Raw genomic sequence first — 19,714 nt, 5'->3', positions numbered from 1 at the left:
GGCGAGTCTCCATCCCCTTCCAGCTGTGGTCTTGCCTACCATTGGGTATGGAGCTAGGTGGGGAAAAGACTGCCCACCTTTGCTCTACAGGAAAGTAGCCATATGGTTCAAAACTTTTGTTGCAGATCTGGGGTAACAAGAGTTTTGGGGTGAAAGGATACCTGTAACTGCTAGTTAGGGAATGTTAGAAACCAAGAAATGGTAACATTTAGATAATACTTAGAGCATTGAAGAGAAGATGCCAGACGCTAGATTTAAAATGCAGGCTAAACCAGGAAATCTCCTGGGGAGAAGGACTATCAAGGGCTGGATCTAGGCACATCAAAGAAGTGTTTCAGTTAAAAGCCACAGTTGTAAGCTTTGCATGAGAAATTGGGTTGGCAAAAACAGAACTCCACAGCACCATTTGGTGTCACAGTGTTATCCTGCCTGAACAACTGTGATAGGAATTTTATGGTTTTAGATATATAGTAATGTTCATAACTGCACATACATAGATCAGTACAGGAAGGCAAACCTGGAACCATTTTGATTCCTAAACTGACCAAATCCTGTCTCTGCAAGGTTAAAAATGGAAAAGCCTCCCCATTGTCTCTTCCTTTAATCTGTGTTTGAATAAGGTGTGAGCCTGTGACCTGGCCCAGGAAATAAGTATTTTAGCATTACAAAAGAATGGCCAGGCTCCCCAGAAAATCCAATCAAGTAACCTGCTAGACAGGAGATAAACAAGGAGAAGAGAAAAACAACATTTAAATTTCTGTGATGTAGGTGGGATGTATCTGAGGGGTGGTCTTAGGTTACACCCCTTCTGTGATGTATGCATAATGTTTCTGGGGGTGGTCCTGATCTAGAGAAGGGGAATTTCAAAAGTCTTTATAAGGCCTTGCAGGCCATTGTTCTGGGTCCTCTTCCTCTCCTGCGTGTGAGGGGGGTACCCTGTTGCAACAGATCAATAAAGATCAAGCTTACTAGCTGCTTTGCTTCTCAATATTCTCTGGTTGGCCTCTGTTATTTTCTCCTACCAATAGGGAACCTATGTAAGGACTCTATATGGGCTCTTGGGAACCCCATAAGGGAAAAGGGCATATTTTTATTTACAACAGATGGCGACCACGCACGAAGGGACTTTTGGTTACCCGGATTCTGGGGACGAGGAAGGACTGGTTATCCAGCGCGCACCAGGCAGTTTGCCAGGAGGAATAACCAGTCTTCCATCGGTCCCAGGGTCTGGCAATAACTTGGAGTTCAGCGGGGCTAACCAGAGGAAGCAAAGCTTGGATCAGGCCGGCCTTAAACAACCAGTCAAGAGATCCCGGGATCACCAGGACAGCGCTTGCGAAGTGAGTATGAGTAGGAAAAATGGGTAGTGGGGTGGGATTCTGCAAACCACAGCAACCTATACTTCTCAAATCCTTACTTCTTTCCTCACTTTAAAAATTGCCTTCTCCTCCTTTCTGTCCCCTCGATCTCAACACCAGCCTTAGCCCTTCGGAGTATGGCCAGGCAAGGGTTGTGTGTGACTTCTTTCACTTAATTCTTTATGCCGACCTATTCCTTCGGAGTTTTGCCCAGAAAGGTCGTGCAATTTCTTCTGCACTGAAAACTATAATTCCCAAAACTATAACTCCCAGCGCAGCCGCACCTCTGCCATGGCGATCTTTGTTAGAAATGACCTGTGAACAGAGAACGCAAGGGCGCTGAATTCCTTTCCATCTTTTGTATTCCAGAGTCTCAATCTGGCATTGCAAGTGTGCAAGCGTTCAGTAGGGACTCTGAGTTAGATTGTAAAAGGCAGGGAGGTTGCTGTGGGTTGTAGAATAGAGATTAAGTGAGGTATCCCCAGGTTTTTCCCCTCGGAGATTTGTCCAGGTATCCCCAGGTTTTTTCCCTCGGAGATTTGTCCAGGTATCCCCAGGTTTTTTCCCTCGGAGATTTGTCCAGGTATCCCCAGGTTTTTTCCCTCGGAGATTTGTCCAGGTATCCCCAGGTTTTTTCCCTCGGAGATTTGTCCAGGTATCCCCAGGTTTTTCCCCTCGGAGATTTGTCCAGGTATCCCCAGGTTTTTCCCCTCGGAGATTTGTCCAGGTATCCCCAGGTTTTTCCCCTCGGAGATTTGTCCAGGTATCCCCAGGTTTTTCCCCTCGGAGATTTGTCCAGGTATCCCCAGGTTTTTCCCCCCTCGGAGATTTGTCCAGGTTTCCGCTTTTCCGGACCCTTCAGAGTTTTGCCCAGGTCCAAATCCCTTTTAATTGAAAATGGGTGCACCTCAGTCAAAAGAAAAATAGTCCTCAGACCCCTGGCGTGAAAGAAGCCCAATTGGTGCTTACTTCCCGCCTGGACTCTGACAGTTTGTGTTTAAGAAACGTTTTTCCTGTGTTTAAATTGTACCTAGGTAACATCCAGCAGCTGCTTATCTTAAATGTACCATCTAAAATAAAATTGCAAGCTTGCTCCAAATTCTAAATCTAAGGAAGCCATGTTGAGCCTTATCAGTCTTAAAAACAAGACAAAATGGAGAATGAAGTGTGCAAATGTTTGTTATTTGAGAGAGGCTCTAAAAGAGAGTTTTTCTCCCAAGTGGTAAAATCCTGTATACGTGCTACTTGTGTTCTGAAAGGAGGATTACCCCACCTCCTTTCTCTAGTTTCAGTGGGGGGGGGGGGTGATTTTAAGTCTAATGGTAAATGATGTTGTGTTGTAACTTTTGAGTTTGAGAGTACACCTGTGTTCCAGTCTAAGTTAACCTAATGTTTCTGCTGCAAAAGCCTAGTTGAGCCAACTGCTCTCTCAAGCTAAAATGCAGTGTATGTATTTCATTAAGCATATGCCTATGAAAGTATGGTGTTCCTTCTAAGAAAAATATCTGAGTCCAGTTTTAACTTTGATCTGGTTGGACAGAAGAGTTATTGTAAGGCTCCTGATATCAGTCTCAATAGGATGTCCTGGCCTTTTTTTTTTCCTTAGAAAATGCCCCCCCTTGTTTCATTCTGTCTCTTTCAGGGTTTTTTCCCCTTCTCCTTCTTATTCTGTGCCAGGTAAATTTACTCCCGAGTATGCTTCCTTTAAAGGAAACTGCAAAAAGGGGGGGGGCATAGATTAGGCTTACTATTCCTCTGCAAGTTCAGGAAAAATTGTTCACTCTTGTATTCCTTTTAAATCAAATCTATGGCTGTTTAAACTTTGCTTTATAAAAGATCCTCTCCCTATCTTAGGAAAATTGTTAACTTCAATCTTCTTTTAAAGATAATTTCTATAGGAATTTGCACTCTTTAGTCTAAGGAAGTAAACTCTCACTCAAACTAGCTTCAAGATCTGCTAAAAGGGTTGGGTACTTTTATTTTCCTTTTCCTTAGTACATGATAGGCGCATGGTTTGTGATAGGCGCATGGCTTGTGATCTCTTCCCCAGTTGTGTCTGTGTACATAAGTATGTGTGTGTTTCTGGTAGTACAAATCTTGCTATGAACCCTGTATTTTAGGGTTGGACTAGATGACCCCAGGTCCCTTTCAACTTTCCCAATTTGTAGCTGATGTGTTGAAATTCAGCCCAGATTGCTCGTGATGTTTGAAGCAGAACTGGTGATATCAGGCATTTAAGTGATTAGTGTTTATCATTTTGTCTATTATTTACAAAAATCAGACTTAAAGGTCTACTCAAAGTTTAAGCACATAAAAATTCATATAGTTAAGTAGAATTAGCCTTGACCATGACTGAGAATGTTAAAAAAATTAAATAAAAAATCCTATGAATTCTAACTCTCTGGCCATTTTTACTCATAAATAAGAGAGCGGTTGATTGTTCCGCGAATGGCCAGAGGGATATTAGCCCTTTCCTGTACATAAAGGAAGCAGTCACGTTTGCTTGGGCTGAATTGTGAATACTTGAATTGCTGAGTTTTTCTTTTTTGTTTTAAAATCTAACCCTATTTTTAAAATCTACTCCTTACCTTTCCCTTCCTTATTCTAATTGAGCCAAAAGATGCAACATTTTCAATGGTATAAAAGGTTTGCTGAGACATGAACTCTGCACATGCACAGAGGCTAGATCAGCTAAAGAAGAGAGAGAGGGGAAGGGGGGAACTGTAAGGGGGGAAGAGGAGGTTTCTTCCAAATGTAAAAGAAAACTTGGAACCATCAGGGAAATCACCCTTAATGTGTTTTGCTCCAGGGCTACTTAAGACAATAGTTAAGTACTGGACATGCCAAATTCTTTTCACAGGTAAATATCAAAGCACTCCCACTGTGAGTTCCTCTCTTGAGTAGTTTCTCCCCCCCCCCCATGGGATTTAAATTTTATAACAGTTTTTTTGTGTGTATGTGTATATGCCTATGCATTTTAGGAACAGCATTTCCTGACAAACCTCTCACATGAAATAATTTTCCCTTTCAACAGGTGTGTATATGCCTATACATTTTAGGAACAGCATTTCCTGACAGACCTCTCACATGAAATAATTTTCCTTTTTAACAGAGTGTCCTTTCTTTTCTCCCACAGCACAAATGATAATGAGGGGATGCAAACAGTGATTTAAATACTCTATAAAAAGTAATTGCATTTGTTTCTCTTTTGTCTTTCTTCCCTAAAAGCCAAACAGTCACTTTCTTTCTGTTCAGCAAAACAAGTCTGAATCCCTGCTATATTGGTTGATTTCTTTCTCTTTGTGGCTTTGACATTTTTTTAGGTTACAAATAATTTGTTTTCGTTTATTAAGTTCATTTTATCAGTTCTTCCATTATATATATGAAATTAATCGAAGCACAACCAAACATTGTTTGTGGAATGGTATTGTTTACCTTTTGCCTGAGCATTTATTAATTCTGTCATTTTGGCTAGTGCAAGTTACTTGCACAACTTTAAAATTGCCATTCATTTTTTCTTGGTATTAACTCATTTCCCAGTATTAACATTACAGCTGTTGATGTCACATCAAGAAACACTTTTATTTTCATTTGGGATGTTAGAATGCCAAAACAGATTACTTCAGGTTACTTATTAATTGTGTGTCTTAGCATTTATTTATTTTTGGTTCCTCATAGCTCATTTTGTGTGTTTGTGTTTTACTTTGGGGACATGTTCATCACATGTTGAAAGTCAGTCTCATGAAGTTCTTTTATTGGATAGCACATGGTGAAGTTTAAGTTTTCCCCATTGTTTTCCCATATGTGTGGTTTTGATAATATCTTTGTACTATTTAATAATAGTTATTTTCTGAATCTGATGTTTTTGTGTCAAGTTTGTTTTCATCTAACTGGTAATCTAATTTTTTGCTTTCCTTTTATTTTTTAACCTTTCTTGTATTTTTACAGTTCTCTTTCTCTACATGTGGAGTAATTTTTTATTTGATAATATGAAAAGAACAACAACAACAAAAATTAAGTGAAGGAAGCAAACAAACTTAGCAGATAATAACAGTAATTATGTGGAAATGTGATAATAATATTGAAATAAATAAAATGCTTAATGTGCTAAGATTTTTTATTATTTGCAGCTTCCCATGGAAACTGGAGGACATCCTTTTTGCCTTTTGCCTCTTTCTTGTCTAACTGTGTTTTTAAGTCTCCCCAAAACCCTGCCCCCTTACAGGATATCACTTCTACAGATGTGCAATGATGAAAAGCAGCAACAACCCCTTCGCCATCACAAGACCTGCAACGCCAGAGTTTTCAAAGTGCCCACAGCTATCTCTTTCAAAGGATATAGACTGCCGGGGGGGGGGAGTGGACCTGACAAAGGGGGGAGGAGTTGAATTGCAAGGACATTTTTTCACTTGAACCTTAAGACTGTGCTCCAGGATTCAAAAGATACATACGTAAAAGATCACAATTGTGTCAAGATATGCAACAGATATTTAATTATTATTTTTTTTTGTATTATGTGTTATTATGTAAGAATGTTGAAATGTGTCTGACAGTGTGATTTCCACAAAGGGGGGCAATTTATTGTGTGTAACTGTTTTTATATTTAATGTCTTATTGCTTACACACCAATGGAGAATTCTCATGCATTTTATACTTTCTAATAGCTCACACTATTGTGTAGTCCAATGTTTAGCTCAATTTATAACCACATTTCATTGTTCCACCTGGCACTCTGCCAACTTTCCCTAAACTTGCTTTACCAAGGAGAAGCTTCTAAGAAACATGAAGGTGGATATGCTTTGGTTTAGCAGGAATGATCCCTTATAGACTTAAATTGACTTATTTGGACAACTGCCCTTGTTAAGAATGGTTTTCTTTTAACAGATTGGTTTGAAGAGTTGAGAACCATGGGGCAAGATAAATTCAAATTGGACTCAGTTTGAATTGGACAAGTGTATCCAGGCTGCAATTAGCTTTTCGGTCCTTTAAGTGCAAGTGAGCAACTTCCATGAGTACAAGACCACAGCCTATAATAAAATCCCATAGCTAAAGGCCAAGGCGAAGACCTCTCCCTCACGAGATGCCCAAACCTGTGCCAGCTATGGTGAATGCCAGGCAACTTGGTTAATTGAAAGCCCTGAGGGGATTCAACAGACAGGATGTGTTGCTGTAGCACTATGTCAGTGTGAGACCACAGAAGAGCTACCTTGACACCTGAGAACACAAAAATGGCGGGGGGGAAGCAAACTGCACTTTTCAGTCATTAGTGGACCTTACCTTCCTGCTAGGTGTAAAGCATAGAACACTATTGAGTAAATGGTCTCTCCCAAAGTGTTAGAATGCCACAAGTAATTTAGTAGCAAAATGCAACATGTGTTATTTCTATATGATATATTCATACAAAGACATCCATTTACAACATACGATGTTATTATTTGTGGGGCAAAAATTTTTAAGAAAAATTCTAGCCCCAAAGGGGGGAATATTGTGATAGGAATTTTATGGTTTTAGATATATAGTAATGTTCATAACTGCACATACATAGATCAGTACAGGAAGGCAAACCTGGAACCATTTTGATTCCTAAACTGACCAAATCCTGTCTCTGCAAGGTTAAAAATGGAAAAGCCTCCCCATTGTCTCTTCCTTTAATCTGTGTTTGAATAAGGTGTGAGCCTGTGACCTGGCCCAGGAAATAAGTATTTTAGCATTACAAAAGAATGGCCAGGCTCCCCAGAAAATCCAATCAAGTAACCTGCTAGACAGGAGATAAACAAGGAGAAGAGAAAAACAACATTTAAATTTCTGTGATGTAGGTGGGATGTATCTGAGGGGTGGTCTTAGGTTACACCCCTTCTGTGATGTATGCATAATGTTTCTGGGGGTGGTCCTGATCTAGAGAAGGGGAATTTCAAAAGTCTTTATAAGGCCTTGCAGGCCATTGTTCTGGGTCCTCTTCCTCTCCTGCGTGTGAGGGGGGTACCCTGTTGCAACAGATCAATAAAGATCAAGCTTACTAGCTGCTTTGCTTCTCAATATTCTCTGGTTGGCCTCTGTTATTTTCTCCTACCAATAGGGAACCTATGTAAGGACTCTATATGGGCTCTTGGGAACCCCATAAGGGAAAAGGGCATATTTTTATTTACAACACAACGCATATAAAGCGCTTTTTCTTTGCCAATGCAGATGAGTCCAAGGTGTAATTACCTGACAGTGGCCAGTCATTGACCCTCTTTTACCTGAACTTCGAGTAAATAGTAGAGATGAGAGGGAGAGGTTATAGGAAAAATGTGTCCTTTTGAAATTTAGCGGTTGGGGAAGAACGGGGTGAACTCGGTGAGTTGCTGTGAAGGGCAGAACCATCTTGGCCGCCTGGGACAGAGGCACAGAGATGGTTTGCAGGATGCATTGGACTCCAGCGCTGCACTGCTGTGGGGAACAAGCCCCTCTTGATACGTAATACTCTGAACTCTCTCCCAAAGTAGACCCAGGTGTAAATATGTGTACAACAAACCATATTTCTTAAAGACACTAGTCTCCACCGTGCCTTGATTTCCCAATGGAAACACAACCCTGGAACCCCCTGAAATCTTTCTGCTACTCAGCAGAGATTGGGAATGATGCACAACCATGTAACACTTTGAAGAAGACCAGGATTTGTGAGTTTATTTTCTTTCTACTGAGCAAAGATATCTGATTTCTGTCCAAGTTGTTATGCACTTCCAATTTCTTTCCCCCAAAAGCCGGCTTTAGCACTTAGAGCCGCTTGAGGTTAGCTATGGCACATCACACGTATTTTCCCCTTTCCACAAGCGTAAGCAGAAAAAAAGCCATATACCGTGAGACAGTCCTGGCACCTTTTCCATGGGAAATTGCTGGAGCAGGCATGTAGAATCTCAGGCCTGGAGGGGCCTCCAGCTACCTCTGTTTGGGCCTTGGGGTGCCTCTTCAGCTCACACCCTTCACTAGCCTGGCTTCATTTGTGAAAATGGCTTGCAAAAATGCATTATATCAGGGAAAACCACTTTGCGAAGAAGTGCCCATTAGGCAAAATCTCTCTCTCTCTCTCTCTCTCTCTCTCTCTCTCTCTCTCACACACACACACACACAAACACAAACACAAAATGCATATTAGGGTAAGTTCACACTCCCATCAGACATCATGGAAATAAACAACTATTAGACTTTTAGCAGACACCTGAAGGCAGCCTGTATGGGGAAGTTAATAATAATAATAATAATAATAATAATAATAATAATAATTTATTTGTACCCTGCCCATCTGGCTGGGTTTCCCCAGCCACTCTGGCCGGCTTCCAACAAAGATTATAAATACATTAAAATGTCACACATTAAAAACTTCCCTGAACAGGGCTGCCTTCAGAATGTCAGGTAGTTGTTTACCTCTTTGACATCTGGTGGGAGGGCGTTCCACAGTGTGGGCGCCACTACCGAGAAGGCCCTCTGCCTGGTTCCCTGTAACCTCACTTCTCACAATGAGGGAACTGCCAGAAGACCCTCGGCACTGGACCTCAGCGACCTGGCAGAACAATGGGGGTGGAGATGCTCCTTCAGGTATACTAGGCTGAGGCCGTTTAATGAGTGACTGTGTTCAATATTTTAAATTTGTTGGAAGCTGCTCAGGGTAGTTGGGGCAACCCAGTCAGATGGACACCATATAAATAAATAAATAAATAAATAAATAATATTTTTATTATTATTACTAAGATGCTGGTGAATAAGGAATTTTTGGAAAAATTGCATGAAGTGGAAATGTGGAGAACTTGAACTTTAGAATGGAGAGAGAGAGAAAAATGAAATTGAAAGGTTCACCTAGATACATATCCCACTATCCTTGTCCCTGCTGTCTGGGGCTGATGGGAATTAAGAGTTGAGCAATGTCTCAAGAGCCACAGGTTTCTCATCTCAGCTGTGAAGGAGAGCACTTCGTTTCCAAAAACTGACCTGGGAGAAGGGGTGGGTGATGGGTCCTGCCTTTCCAAACAATTTCTGGGCAAAGGACATCCCTCCTAATCTGGCCGAGTCAGTGTGAATTTGTTAAATCCACGTTAAGCACCTTGTTTGCTTTTGCTAATTCAGACCACCTGAGATTGAACCGGTTCCGTTTGCTAAGAACTCGTGTTAATTAATAAAGCCTATTTATTTGCTTAGAGATGTCTGCAGCCTCTGGGTCAGGTTTTACCATAATTGTTATTTCGAGGGAGTGGGGAAGGGATTCTCGGGGAGAGAGAGGTTAGAGCTAACTAGAAAGGAGCTGCATTTATTTTTCTTTGGCGGTATGTACAGCTAATGCACTCCAGGCTATTTCCACCCCTTCAGCTAAGCCGAATAAGAGGAGAAGGAAGGGTTAAAGCAGAGGTGCCAGAGGAATAATAGAACTGTAGAGTTGGAAAGTCTCACCCCCAGGAAGGCAGGCGGGCAAGCTTAGAACTGGCTATTCGCTTTGGAAGGGAGGGGAATTATCAAGTTATTTTAGAGAAGGAGTGGGAAACCCTTTTCAGTCCAAAGGCCACATTTTTCTTCCGGGGTGGGGGGTGGGGGTAGGGGGGTGCACATGCCAGTGGTGGGAGGAGCCAGAGGCAAAAGCAGACAGAGCAACCAATACAAATTTTCCCCTTTGCACAGTGGATTAGTTTTTGCACGCATCCCCCTTTCTTTATCCCAAACTCTCCAAGTGTCCTGATTGCCCAGGGACAGCCCCGGAATTACAAAAGCTTCTGATCTGATATAATAATAATAATAATAATAATAATAATAATAATAATAATAATAATTTATTTATACCCCATCCATCTGGCTGGGCTTCCCCAGCCACTCTGGGCGGCTTCCAACAAAATATTAAAATACCGTAATATATCAAACATGAAAAGGTTCCCTAAACAGGGCTGCCTTCAGATGTCTTCTAAAAGTTTGGCAGTTGTTCTTTGACATCTGGTGGGAGGTCATTCCACAGGGCAGGCGCCACTACCAAGAAGGCCCTCTGCCTGGTTCCCTGTAACTTGGCTTCTCACAGTGAGGGAACGCCAGAAGGCCCTCAGTGCTGGACCTCAGTGTCCGGGCAGAACAATGGAAGTGGAGACACTCCTTCAGGTATACTGGGCTGAGGCCGTTTAGGGCTTTAAAGGTCAGCACCAACACCTTGAATTGTGCTCGGAAACGTACTGGAAGCCAATGCAGATCTCTCAGGACTGGTGTTATGTGGTCTTGGCAGCCGCTCCCAGTCACCAGTCTAGCTACCACATTCTGGATCAGTTGTAGTTTCTGGATCACCTTCAAAGGTAGCCCCATGTAGAGCGCGTTGCAGTAATCCAAGCGGGAGATAACCAGAGCATGCACCACTCTGGCGAGGCAGTCCGCAGGCAGATAAAGTCTCAGAATGTCCCTATTTCCCATCAGTGCCACTGCCGCCAAGCTTGGGGGTGAGCATGAGCCAGTGCTTGCCCTGGGCGACAGCTGCAGCTGCAAGGGAGCGCCCAACTGCTTCTCCATGGCCACCTTAAATGCCAGCCTCCTCTCTTGGGCAGCTCATAGCGGCTGCTGGAGAGTGGGTGAGGAAGAAGAGATATGCCACCATGGCTGACGCATGGCTCTTGAGGTACAGGCAGGGAACATGGTGGTGGAAATGCTCTGCTGGCAGAGTGTTGAGTAGGTTCAGTTGGGGAGGGGGAAGAGTGAGAAACATCCCTGTTTTCATCTGAGGAATGTCTGAGGGTATGCTATCCTCCATCCAGGCAGACAAGAAGCATGACCAGCTCAAAGACACATCCCTGCAGGACAAAATCACTAAGAGAGGGTGCCAAGCAGTGAAAGGTGTGGCCTGGGAAGGGTTCTGAGGGCCAGGTGGAGAGGTCTGAGGGGCTGCATGCATCCCCAAGGGCTGAGCCCCCCACCCCCTGTTTTAGAATGAGTCTCTTGTGCCCTTAATCCCAACCTATCTCTTAGAGAGCAACCCAGGCAAGCAAAACGCTTTGCCACATCACAGCCACTTAGATTTGACACACAGCAGAAGAATCTGGGGCAACCCTGCTGAAAATCAAAGGGGATGTCATAAAATTATTCCTTTTTTTTAAATAAAAAAGTGAATTCCAAAATAACTTTCTTTCCCGCCATTAGGGAACAAATGGAAGCCAGATGTTTGCATAACGGAGCGGGAGGCAAAATTGCTGTATAGGATTTCAGGACAGAATTTAAACTGAAACACACGCCCAGGGACCATTCTCTGGCGGACTGCACCTTCCTAGGCTGCATTTTATAGAATCATGTGATAGTAGAGTTGGAAGGGAACCAAAGACTCATCTAGTCCACCCCCCTCTGCAATGTGCAGGAATCTCAACTAAAGCACCCATGACAGATGGCCATCCAATCTCTGCTTAGAAACCTCCAAGGAAGGAGAGTCTATCACCTTCCGATGGAGTCCGTTCCGCTGTCAAACAGCTCCTACCACCAGAAAGTTCTTCCTAATGTTTAGTCAGACTCTCATTTCTTGTAATTTGAATCCATTGGTTCAGGTCCTTGGGTGGGTGGGGGAATAGATAGATACAAATCACCCATGTGGGGTAATTAATAATGCAGGGCAAGCAAACTCTGGTAATAGAAAAAGCCCCCAACAACAGAGTTTTAAAGTCACAAAAGCAAGCAGCAAAATATTGTGGGGATTTAGGTTGTTAAACCTTTTAAATATCCTAACCTGAGTCACTACCAGATCTTACCCATTTCTACCCCTCTTAGCAGTGAGCACACTTTAGCAAGTTTAAACATGCTTTACTTACAAAGTTCCAAACATAGCTGTCAACCTTTCCTATTTTTGTGGGAAATTCCCTTATTCCAGCGCCGTTTTCCGCTGCTTCCCACTGCTATCCCGGATTGTTAGATATCCTGTAGAGTGTACCCGGGATAGGTGATGTTGCTGGTCCCTTATTTTCAAGGCTGCTGAGCCCTTATTTTCAAACCTGAAAGTTGGCAGCTATGGTTCCAAAGGTCAGGTTCATTCATTTTTTCCATGAAGCAACAATTAAACACAGGCAGGAATCTTGGGATACAAAATATAGTGAAATAGTGCTAAGCACGTGGTCTGAGCTTGTATAGAGCAAGCTCAGGCACTTCCTATCTCAGTGAGTTCATATGGTGAAAAAGGCGAATGAATAAAGGAGTTAATTTCCTTCCAGGTGAGAGGCATGACTGCAATTTCCCACAGTCCTTCTCTCTGGAGCAGGAGGAAACAAGTCTATTATTTCTTTCATGTGATAGCCCTCCAAATGGCTATCATATCATCTCTCAGCTTTTTCTTCTCCAGGTACATTAAGGGTATAGTTCCTGCCCACCCAGGTGTGATGTGTATGGATAGCTATGCTCCGCCTCCACATTCAGAGGCAGCAATGCTTCTGAATACCAGTGCCAGAAACCATAGGAGGGGAGAGGGCTCTTGAGCTCAGATCCTGCTTGCTGGTTTTCCATAGGAAACTCTTCAGCCACAGTGAGAAAAGGATGCTGGACGAAATGGGCTGTTGGCCTGATCCACCAGGCTCTTCTTATGTTCCTGTGACTTCATCGTGGCGTCATCATTGCCTCTCTTTTGTCCCCCAACAGGTGAGAGCTTGAGTGCATCCCGCAGCTCTGCCAAGCGGAAGAAGAAGCAGAGGAGAAACCGCACCACATTCAACAGCAGCCAGCTCCAGGCTCTGGAGAGGGTCTTTGAGAGGACGCACTACCCCGATGCGTTTGTACGGGAGGAGTTGGCACGGAGGGTCAGCCTTAGCGAGGCCAGAGTGCAGGTGAGAGTGTTATGTACTGAAGTTCTCACCCTGGGCCAGCAGGGGGATACTGTAGATAGTTTTCACTCAGGTCCACATATGCAAATAAGGGATCGAAAGTGACGTTCAGTGATTGGATAGTTACAGAAAATGGCTACTGTTGCGTTCTAGTGGAGCTCTATATAAGCAGGCTGGCTGAACCCTTCGGTTCATTCTGTTCTGGCCAGTGAATAAACAAGAGCTGTTTGAAGAATCGCTGTGTTGTCTGATATGTTCACCCACAACTTAACAGAGAGGGAGAAGGGAATAGTTGAAGGCAACCATCTCTCCAGAGATGTACACCTGCAGGGACTGGAATGAAGTTGTGGGTGTTCAAGCTCCCTGTAGTTCCATGGTAGAGCATCTCTTGTACATGCAGAAGGTCCCAGGTTCTATTCCTGATAGCATCTCTAGGTAGGGTTGAGAAAATACTATGCCTGAAGCCCAAGAGAGCAACTGCCAGCATACTGAGCTAGACACTCCAAGGGTCTGACTCAGTTTAAGACAGTTTCCCATGTTTAATTCTGCCCATGCATATTTATTCAGAACCGTGAGGACTGGAATCTTTCGTCTTCTTTTAGAGGCAAGGCTGCAGCTCAGTGTTGGAGCATCTGCTTTGGATGCAGGAGGTCCTGGCTTCAGCCCCTAGTGGCATCTCCTGGCAGGACTGGGAATGTCACCTGCCTGAAACCCTGGAGACCTGCTGCCGCCAATCAGTGTTGACAATATTGAGCTGAATGGGCTTGTGTTCTTACTCAGTATTATCTTCCTCAAATTGCAGATTAAAATAACATCCTAGCACTCTTCCTCTCTGCCAGGTATGGTTTCAGAACCGGAGGGCCAAATTTCGCCGAAATGAGAGGGCCATGCTTGCCAACAGATCGGCATCGCTCCTCAAATCCTACAGCCAAGATGCAGCCATCGAACAACCCATGGCCCCCCGTCCAACCAACCTGAGCCCAGACTATCTCTCTTGGTCAACAACATCCCAATACAGGTAAGTCTAGAGCAGTCTTCAGTTTTCCTTTCTGTGCAGAAAAGAACCCAGACCCTTTTCCTACACAGACCTATGAAGCAGATTAGCAACAATAATTATATCCATTTTCAAACAAAAGTGCTAACAAGACCAGGGACAAGAAAAGAAGGGAAACTGAAGTTGCTTCAGTTGCCTAGAGAATGCTTATTTTGCAAGGGAGCAGGAGGAGAGAGATGGTCTAAAATCAGAGCATGCTACTCCACTTCAAAGGGGAAAAGAATTTGTAAAGAAATTCAGTTCAGAGAGCAGCATAACTTTGTCAGTTACTGAAATTGCAAATGAAGGCATGCATGCAACCAGAGTCATGCAAGATGGATTGAGATGAAAGTGTGTGAGATGATATGCATAGGCTCCCACAACATATTCAGAAAAAGAATCTGATCTCAAGAAGCAAGTTTGGGGTTTATCTTTTTACTGGTACTGCTAAAAATACAGTCACACACCTCTCTCTGTCCTCCCCCTAGATAACGAATAGCCATGACCAGAGCTCCAGGACATATTACAGCCCAGCAAAAACATTCAAGAAAGTGTGAACCTGTAGGGTAGGGAGAAATTCAGAAGTGTGAGAAAGTCACAGTCACACTCCTTCTCAATACTGTTATAATTGTACAATAATTAGGGGAGCATTTCAATTATCACTGCAGATCTCCATGTGTTGCCTTTCAGCTAGGTCTGCGATTTTCTGTGCACACACGTGCTCAAATGGTTTGGAGTGCTCCAATATCTTCTTAAGTGGAGTTTTCCATGAAATTCCATAAAACGTAACAGAACTTCCACACCTTCATCTTGAAACTGAAGCCTGTTGTGTTGTCGATGTTACTAAATGCTTAGCTTTGGAGCAGACAGAATGACTCCTTGGTGAGCTTCCCACACCCCTTCTCCAGAGTAACCCTAGAGCCCATCTTCAGGGGCTAACTTGCCTCCTTTCAGCATTTTTGGTTCCAAACAGCACAAAGGGTGAGAAGAATCAGTGGCTACAAAGCTCCCATTCTTCCCACCTGCCCCAACCCTGGAACACCACACATCTGATGTGAAGTAGGGCTGGTGAGAGATGCGACGTGGGCAGAGGGTGGGTGGCCTTGAGCAAGCAACAGTTGTTGTTAAGACTTATAACTCTTTTTGTTTCCCTCTCTCCCCACCTCGCATGGCTCAGCAACACAGTGCCTTCGTACACTTCTAGCAGCCCCACCACGCCCACCCAAGGGGTCAACATGGCCAACAGCATTGCCAGCTTACGCCTCAAAGCCAAAGAGTTCAGCCTTCATCAGAACCAGGTGCCCACAGTGAACTGACCACAGGGTCGTGCCGAAGAGGCAAGCCTGCCTCATCCCCTGCAGCCAGGATCTCCACCCCTGCCTGCTTCAAAGTCCAGCCCCGCTGGGCAGCCGAGACCTTGATGATTCTTGCTCCAGCAACACCAACACCTTCATACGTTGTCCGTCTCTCTTACTCTGCCCTTTGTCTCTTTCACGTCCTCTCTGGAAGACAGATGTTCACAATGTCTTTCTCCCCCCCCCCAAATTAAATTCATTGGCTTTGAGGAACGAAGGAATGAGACACTCTGGCAGGGTTTGATTTTAGCAGATGGGGTGGCCAAGAGAAACTATCAAACCCTCCAGAGGCGACGGTGAGAAGTGTAAAGGCACATCGCCCTACAGTTACTTCACCCTTTCTTTTCTCAGCAGATCAAAAGTTCAGAGCTGTTCACCTGAAGTTTTGAAAGAGAAGAACTTTACCTCCTGAGAACTTGATGAAAGTTTCTGAACCTGCTGTACCTGTATTCACTCATCCAGCCCCACATGGTACAAGTGTGCATTTTGGGGGTATACAACAACTCAACATTGCTATAACAGAGAGGCTGCATTTTTCCTTTTTGCTCAAATGCGCACACCCCATTCCTTTAAAAACACCCTCTGGGAGATAAGAGGGGAACTCACAATAACTCAGAGTGGTCCTGTAAGGGATTGTCAGATACCCTGCTTACTCTGCTGGTTTCCACAGAGGTTGTGCACCATTTGAGGGTCATGCCCTTTGGCTTTCAAAAACTGGTGTGTGTGTGTCTTTAGGATGAGCAGGGTATTGGTTGATGGGATGTTGAGTCCCAGAGAGGGACAGGACTCAGAGGCAGGGAGTGCTGAATGGATCGGATGCCCCAAGACACAAGACTGTCATCTATTCACGTTCAAACCCTGGAGGCATAAGCATCCCCAAAACTCTCATCACAAAAAATGAAGCCCCTGGAGCCCTCTGTCAGCAGCCTACAGCCATTCTGCCCCAATCCAGGAAGGCTGACATGGTATGTATGCCGTGTGGTTGTAAGAATGGCTACAGGATGTGCAAAACAGGGGAGTTGGTGAGAGGTGATAGGCACCCCTGAAATGCGGAAGGGTCCTAGCAGTGCGCTGCCAGTGACCTGCATTATAAACTATTCCAGGGTGAACACAGCTCCACCTCTCTCTCACTTAGCTTATTTTCCCAATCCACCTTCTCCCAGAGGCCTCTGGCACATCTTTCGCAGCCAGGGACCCTCACCTCATTCCTGCCAATCACAGATGGAGTCCCACTTGTACATGTCATGCTGCCTTCCAATCAGCCTCTGCCCTTGTCGCCTCGCAGCCAATCACCTCTGGCTCGGGTGGTCAGTGAGAAACAGTGTGACCCTCAACAGGAGATCCAGAAAAGACGACGAGGGATGGATCAAACCAACTCTCTTTGTACCATTTCGTACCCCGTCCATGTGCCCATTTGCTGGTGGGGGAATTCGGGACTCTGCGTGTCAGAGAGGAGCTGTGATGGCTTGAGGGTTTTTGTGAAGATCCCAGCTTTTTCATAGCAATTGGAGACTATGGAATTGTGTATAAGGAGGAAATGCAGGTTGTTCCTCCAAAGAATTTGAACAGAATCTCCTGCCAGTGAAGGGAGAGGGGGAATCGCACTGCCTACAGGAGCCTAAGTAAGGGGCAAGAGGTATTGAGGAGTTTGAGCTTTGCAAATCCCGGTTGGTAATGAGCTGGTTTTTTGTTTCCAGGATGAGCTTCTAGACTCAAGAAAATGTTCACAAAAGAAATAATGAAAAGTCAAATTTTCATTTGGATTTTTTTTTAAAAAACCAGATGGGGGGAAAAAGGGGGGATGGAAGAGATTTGCAAAGCAGCACAGACCAGGAAGAGCTAGAGGAAAGAAACCCAGTTCTGCAATTTCTCCCCAACTCAAAATGTTGGTGGTTATGATTCCAAATTATTTCAAACTCTACGAGTTTCAAGGAACTCTCTTTGTTTCAAAATGGCTGCCAGAGATGGCATGAACATAATAGTGGCTGGTGAAATCTGACTGTTTTTTGTTTTTGTTTTTTTTAATTCAATGCTTATAAAATAAATATCAGATGGTTTCTACGTGCCGCATTCAAACCACCTCTGTGATTTGGTATTCGTACTGTGTTGTGTCTCATATCGCTAACTTGGAGGAGAGCATTTATATGGAGAAGGGCAGAGCCGATATCCCATGCCACATTTAGCCTGGACAGGGGAGTCCACTCAAAGTCAAGCTGAGCGAAATATTTTTAAAAAATCAAATGGAAATTATAACTGGTAGGCCCGCAAAGAAAGTCTGAAAGGGGCCTGTCTGCGGTATTATTAATTTTATTTATTCGTTGCATCTATACTCCACATTTTCCTCAAAGTAAGCTCAAGGAGGTGTACATGGTTCTGCACCCCTCCTTGTTTAATCCCCACAACCCTGAGAGGTAGGCTGGACTGAGAGGCAGTGACTAGCCCAAGGTCCCCCAGTGAGCATCATGACCAAGAGGGGACTTAAACTCTGGTTTCCCATGGCCTAGTCCAACTCTCTACACCATCACTGCACCATACTACCTCTCTATTACTACTGCTGCTACTACTACTGTGCTTGCCCTTCACCAGCAGGTCCCAGGTCAGGTTGGAACAACAACAACAACAATAAAAACACCAGTTAATAGTTCCTTGGAAAGATGAGCTCCAGGACAGGTATTTTAAAAGATGAGAAGGCACTGAGACCCATCAATCCCATGAGTCTCAAACCCTCGGTGTCTTAGGGTCTTCTCCTGTATGCAAAGACAGGCTCCAGCATATTTAGTGCACCAGACCAACTGTGTGTCCCGTGGTCAAGAAGGCAGTTTCTGCATGTGCTGTAGAGGCAAGTAAGGGGCAGATGGGGCTTGCCGTTAACCTGGGAAAGGAGCCCATCTTGGAGAAGGAAAATACTGATCCTAAACCTCCGCTAACTTGCGGGATATCTTTGGGAGAAGAAAAGGCTAAGGATTAAACCCTACACAAATCTGGAGTGGAGTCCCTATTGAATGGCACCTTGTACGCCTCCTTCAGGCAACTCCTGGTGCCCAACATTTTGCTCTGCTTTCCTTTGGACCGCACTGCCCAGGCTTTGAACTCCAGGGGAGTCACTTCTGTGCTGCTAAAGCAGTGGTTTGTTTCACCCCGGAAGTGTAGTCCATTGATTTCCAATACAGATGAATGCCAACAGCAAAAATGAGGAGACATTTGCCTGACATAACCACAAAGTATCACTAGAGGGCAGCCTCTGACAACTTGCTGGCTTCCAACTTTTTTTGACTACTGCTTCCACCAGCGCCTAGTTTGCACAGCTGTGCATGCATCTGCCCCAGCATCACATGGCTGTGCTGACTGAGACCGATGGGAGTTGTAGCCCAAAACATTTGAAGAGCACCAGACCCTGGCTGAAAGGTTGATTCACTGAGGGCAATATGCCTCTGAATGCCAGTTACTCCAAATCACAAGTATTGAGAGTTCCTATTGCGCTCCGGTCCTGTTTGCAGGATTCCCATTCCTTTCACCTGAGCCAGCAGAGCTCTTTTCAAGACCTTGCAATGAGGCTTAAGAACTGATTGGTCAAATCTACCCATATAGCGTTACTCTTGCTGCAGGTCCCCACTCTGAAGGTTGGTTTTTCTGTTTGCAGAGGGCATTTGGGACAGAGAAAAGGAAAGACTTCACACTGTTCACTTTCTAAAAAATGTACTGGTTTGTGCTTAGTGCAATCACTTTTTGCATTATTATTATTATTATTATTATTATTATTATTACTACTACTACTACTACTACTACTACTACTGTTAGGCTGTGTGTGCCAGATCCTCATCTACACCCCCAGCTGAATCTGAAAGCATTTAGTTCACATTGCATTCCATCTGCTCAGTCTTGCAGTATCTCCTTGATGGGGCTGTTTCCTTATCCTTTAATCTCCCCTTCAACACAGAACAACTTCCTTACCAGCAAGCTTCTGCTGTGTCTAATTCCCCAAACAATGTGCCAAGAATGAACTAGAGACACAGCCTGAGATGCAAACCAGGGCAGGGTTCTCCCTCCTTCCCACAGTACTCCACACAATCTGGAGGGCCAGATAAAGAGCTCTGGAGGGCCACCTCTCACCTCTGGAAGTCATGCCCACCAAGTTCTGTTCTAAGTGAAATCCCCCAGAGTTGAAATAGACAGCTTGGG

At 44.2% G+C, this 19,714-nt stretch overlaps 1 protein-coding gene across 3 annotated transcripts in view; it reads left to right on the top strand.

The window, feature by feature from the left end:
* Positions 1-17,611, top strand: part of PRRX2 (paired related homeobox 2) — a 69,903-nt gene extending 52,292 nt beyond the window's left edge. The window contains exons 2-4 of one of the 3 annotated variants that reach the window (XM_083485385.1): positions 12,966-13,150; positions 13,987-14,165; positions 15,890-17,611. In XM_083485385.1, the coding sequence (XP_083341511.1) occupies positions 12,966-13,150; positions 13,987-14,165; positions 15,890-15,947 (422 nt within the window). In that variant the 3' untranslated portion in view covers positions 15,948-17,611. Of the gene's footprint in view, positions 1-12,965; positions 13,151-13,986; positions 14,166-15,357 lie in introns of all 3 variants that reach the window. The other 2 variants (XM_083485384.1, XM_083485383.1) reach the window with 2 other exon arrangements.
* Positions 17,612-19,714: the final 2,103 nt, after the last annotated feature.

This window comes from Podarcis liolepis (assembly GCF_965112155.1).
Source record: "Podarcis liolepis genome assembly, chromosome: Z".
Taxonomy (NCBI): domain Eukaryota; kingdom Metazoa; phylum Chordata; class Lepidosauria; order Squamata; family Lacertidae; genus Podarcis; species Podarcis liolepis.
The sequence above is the reverse complement of the archived record's forward strand: the minus strand, read 5'-3'. Positions and strand labels throughout refer to the sequence as shown.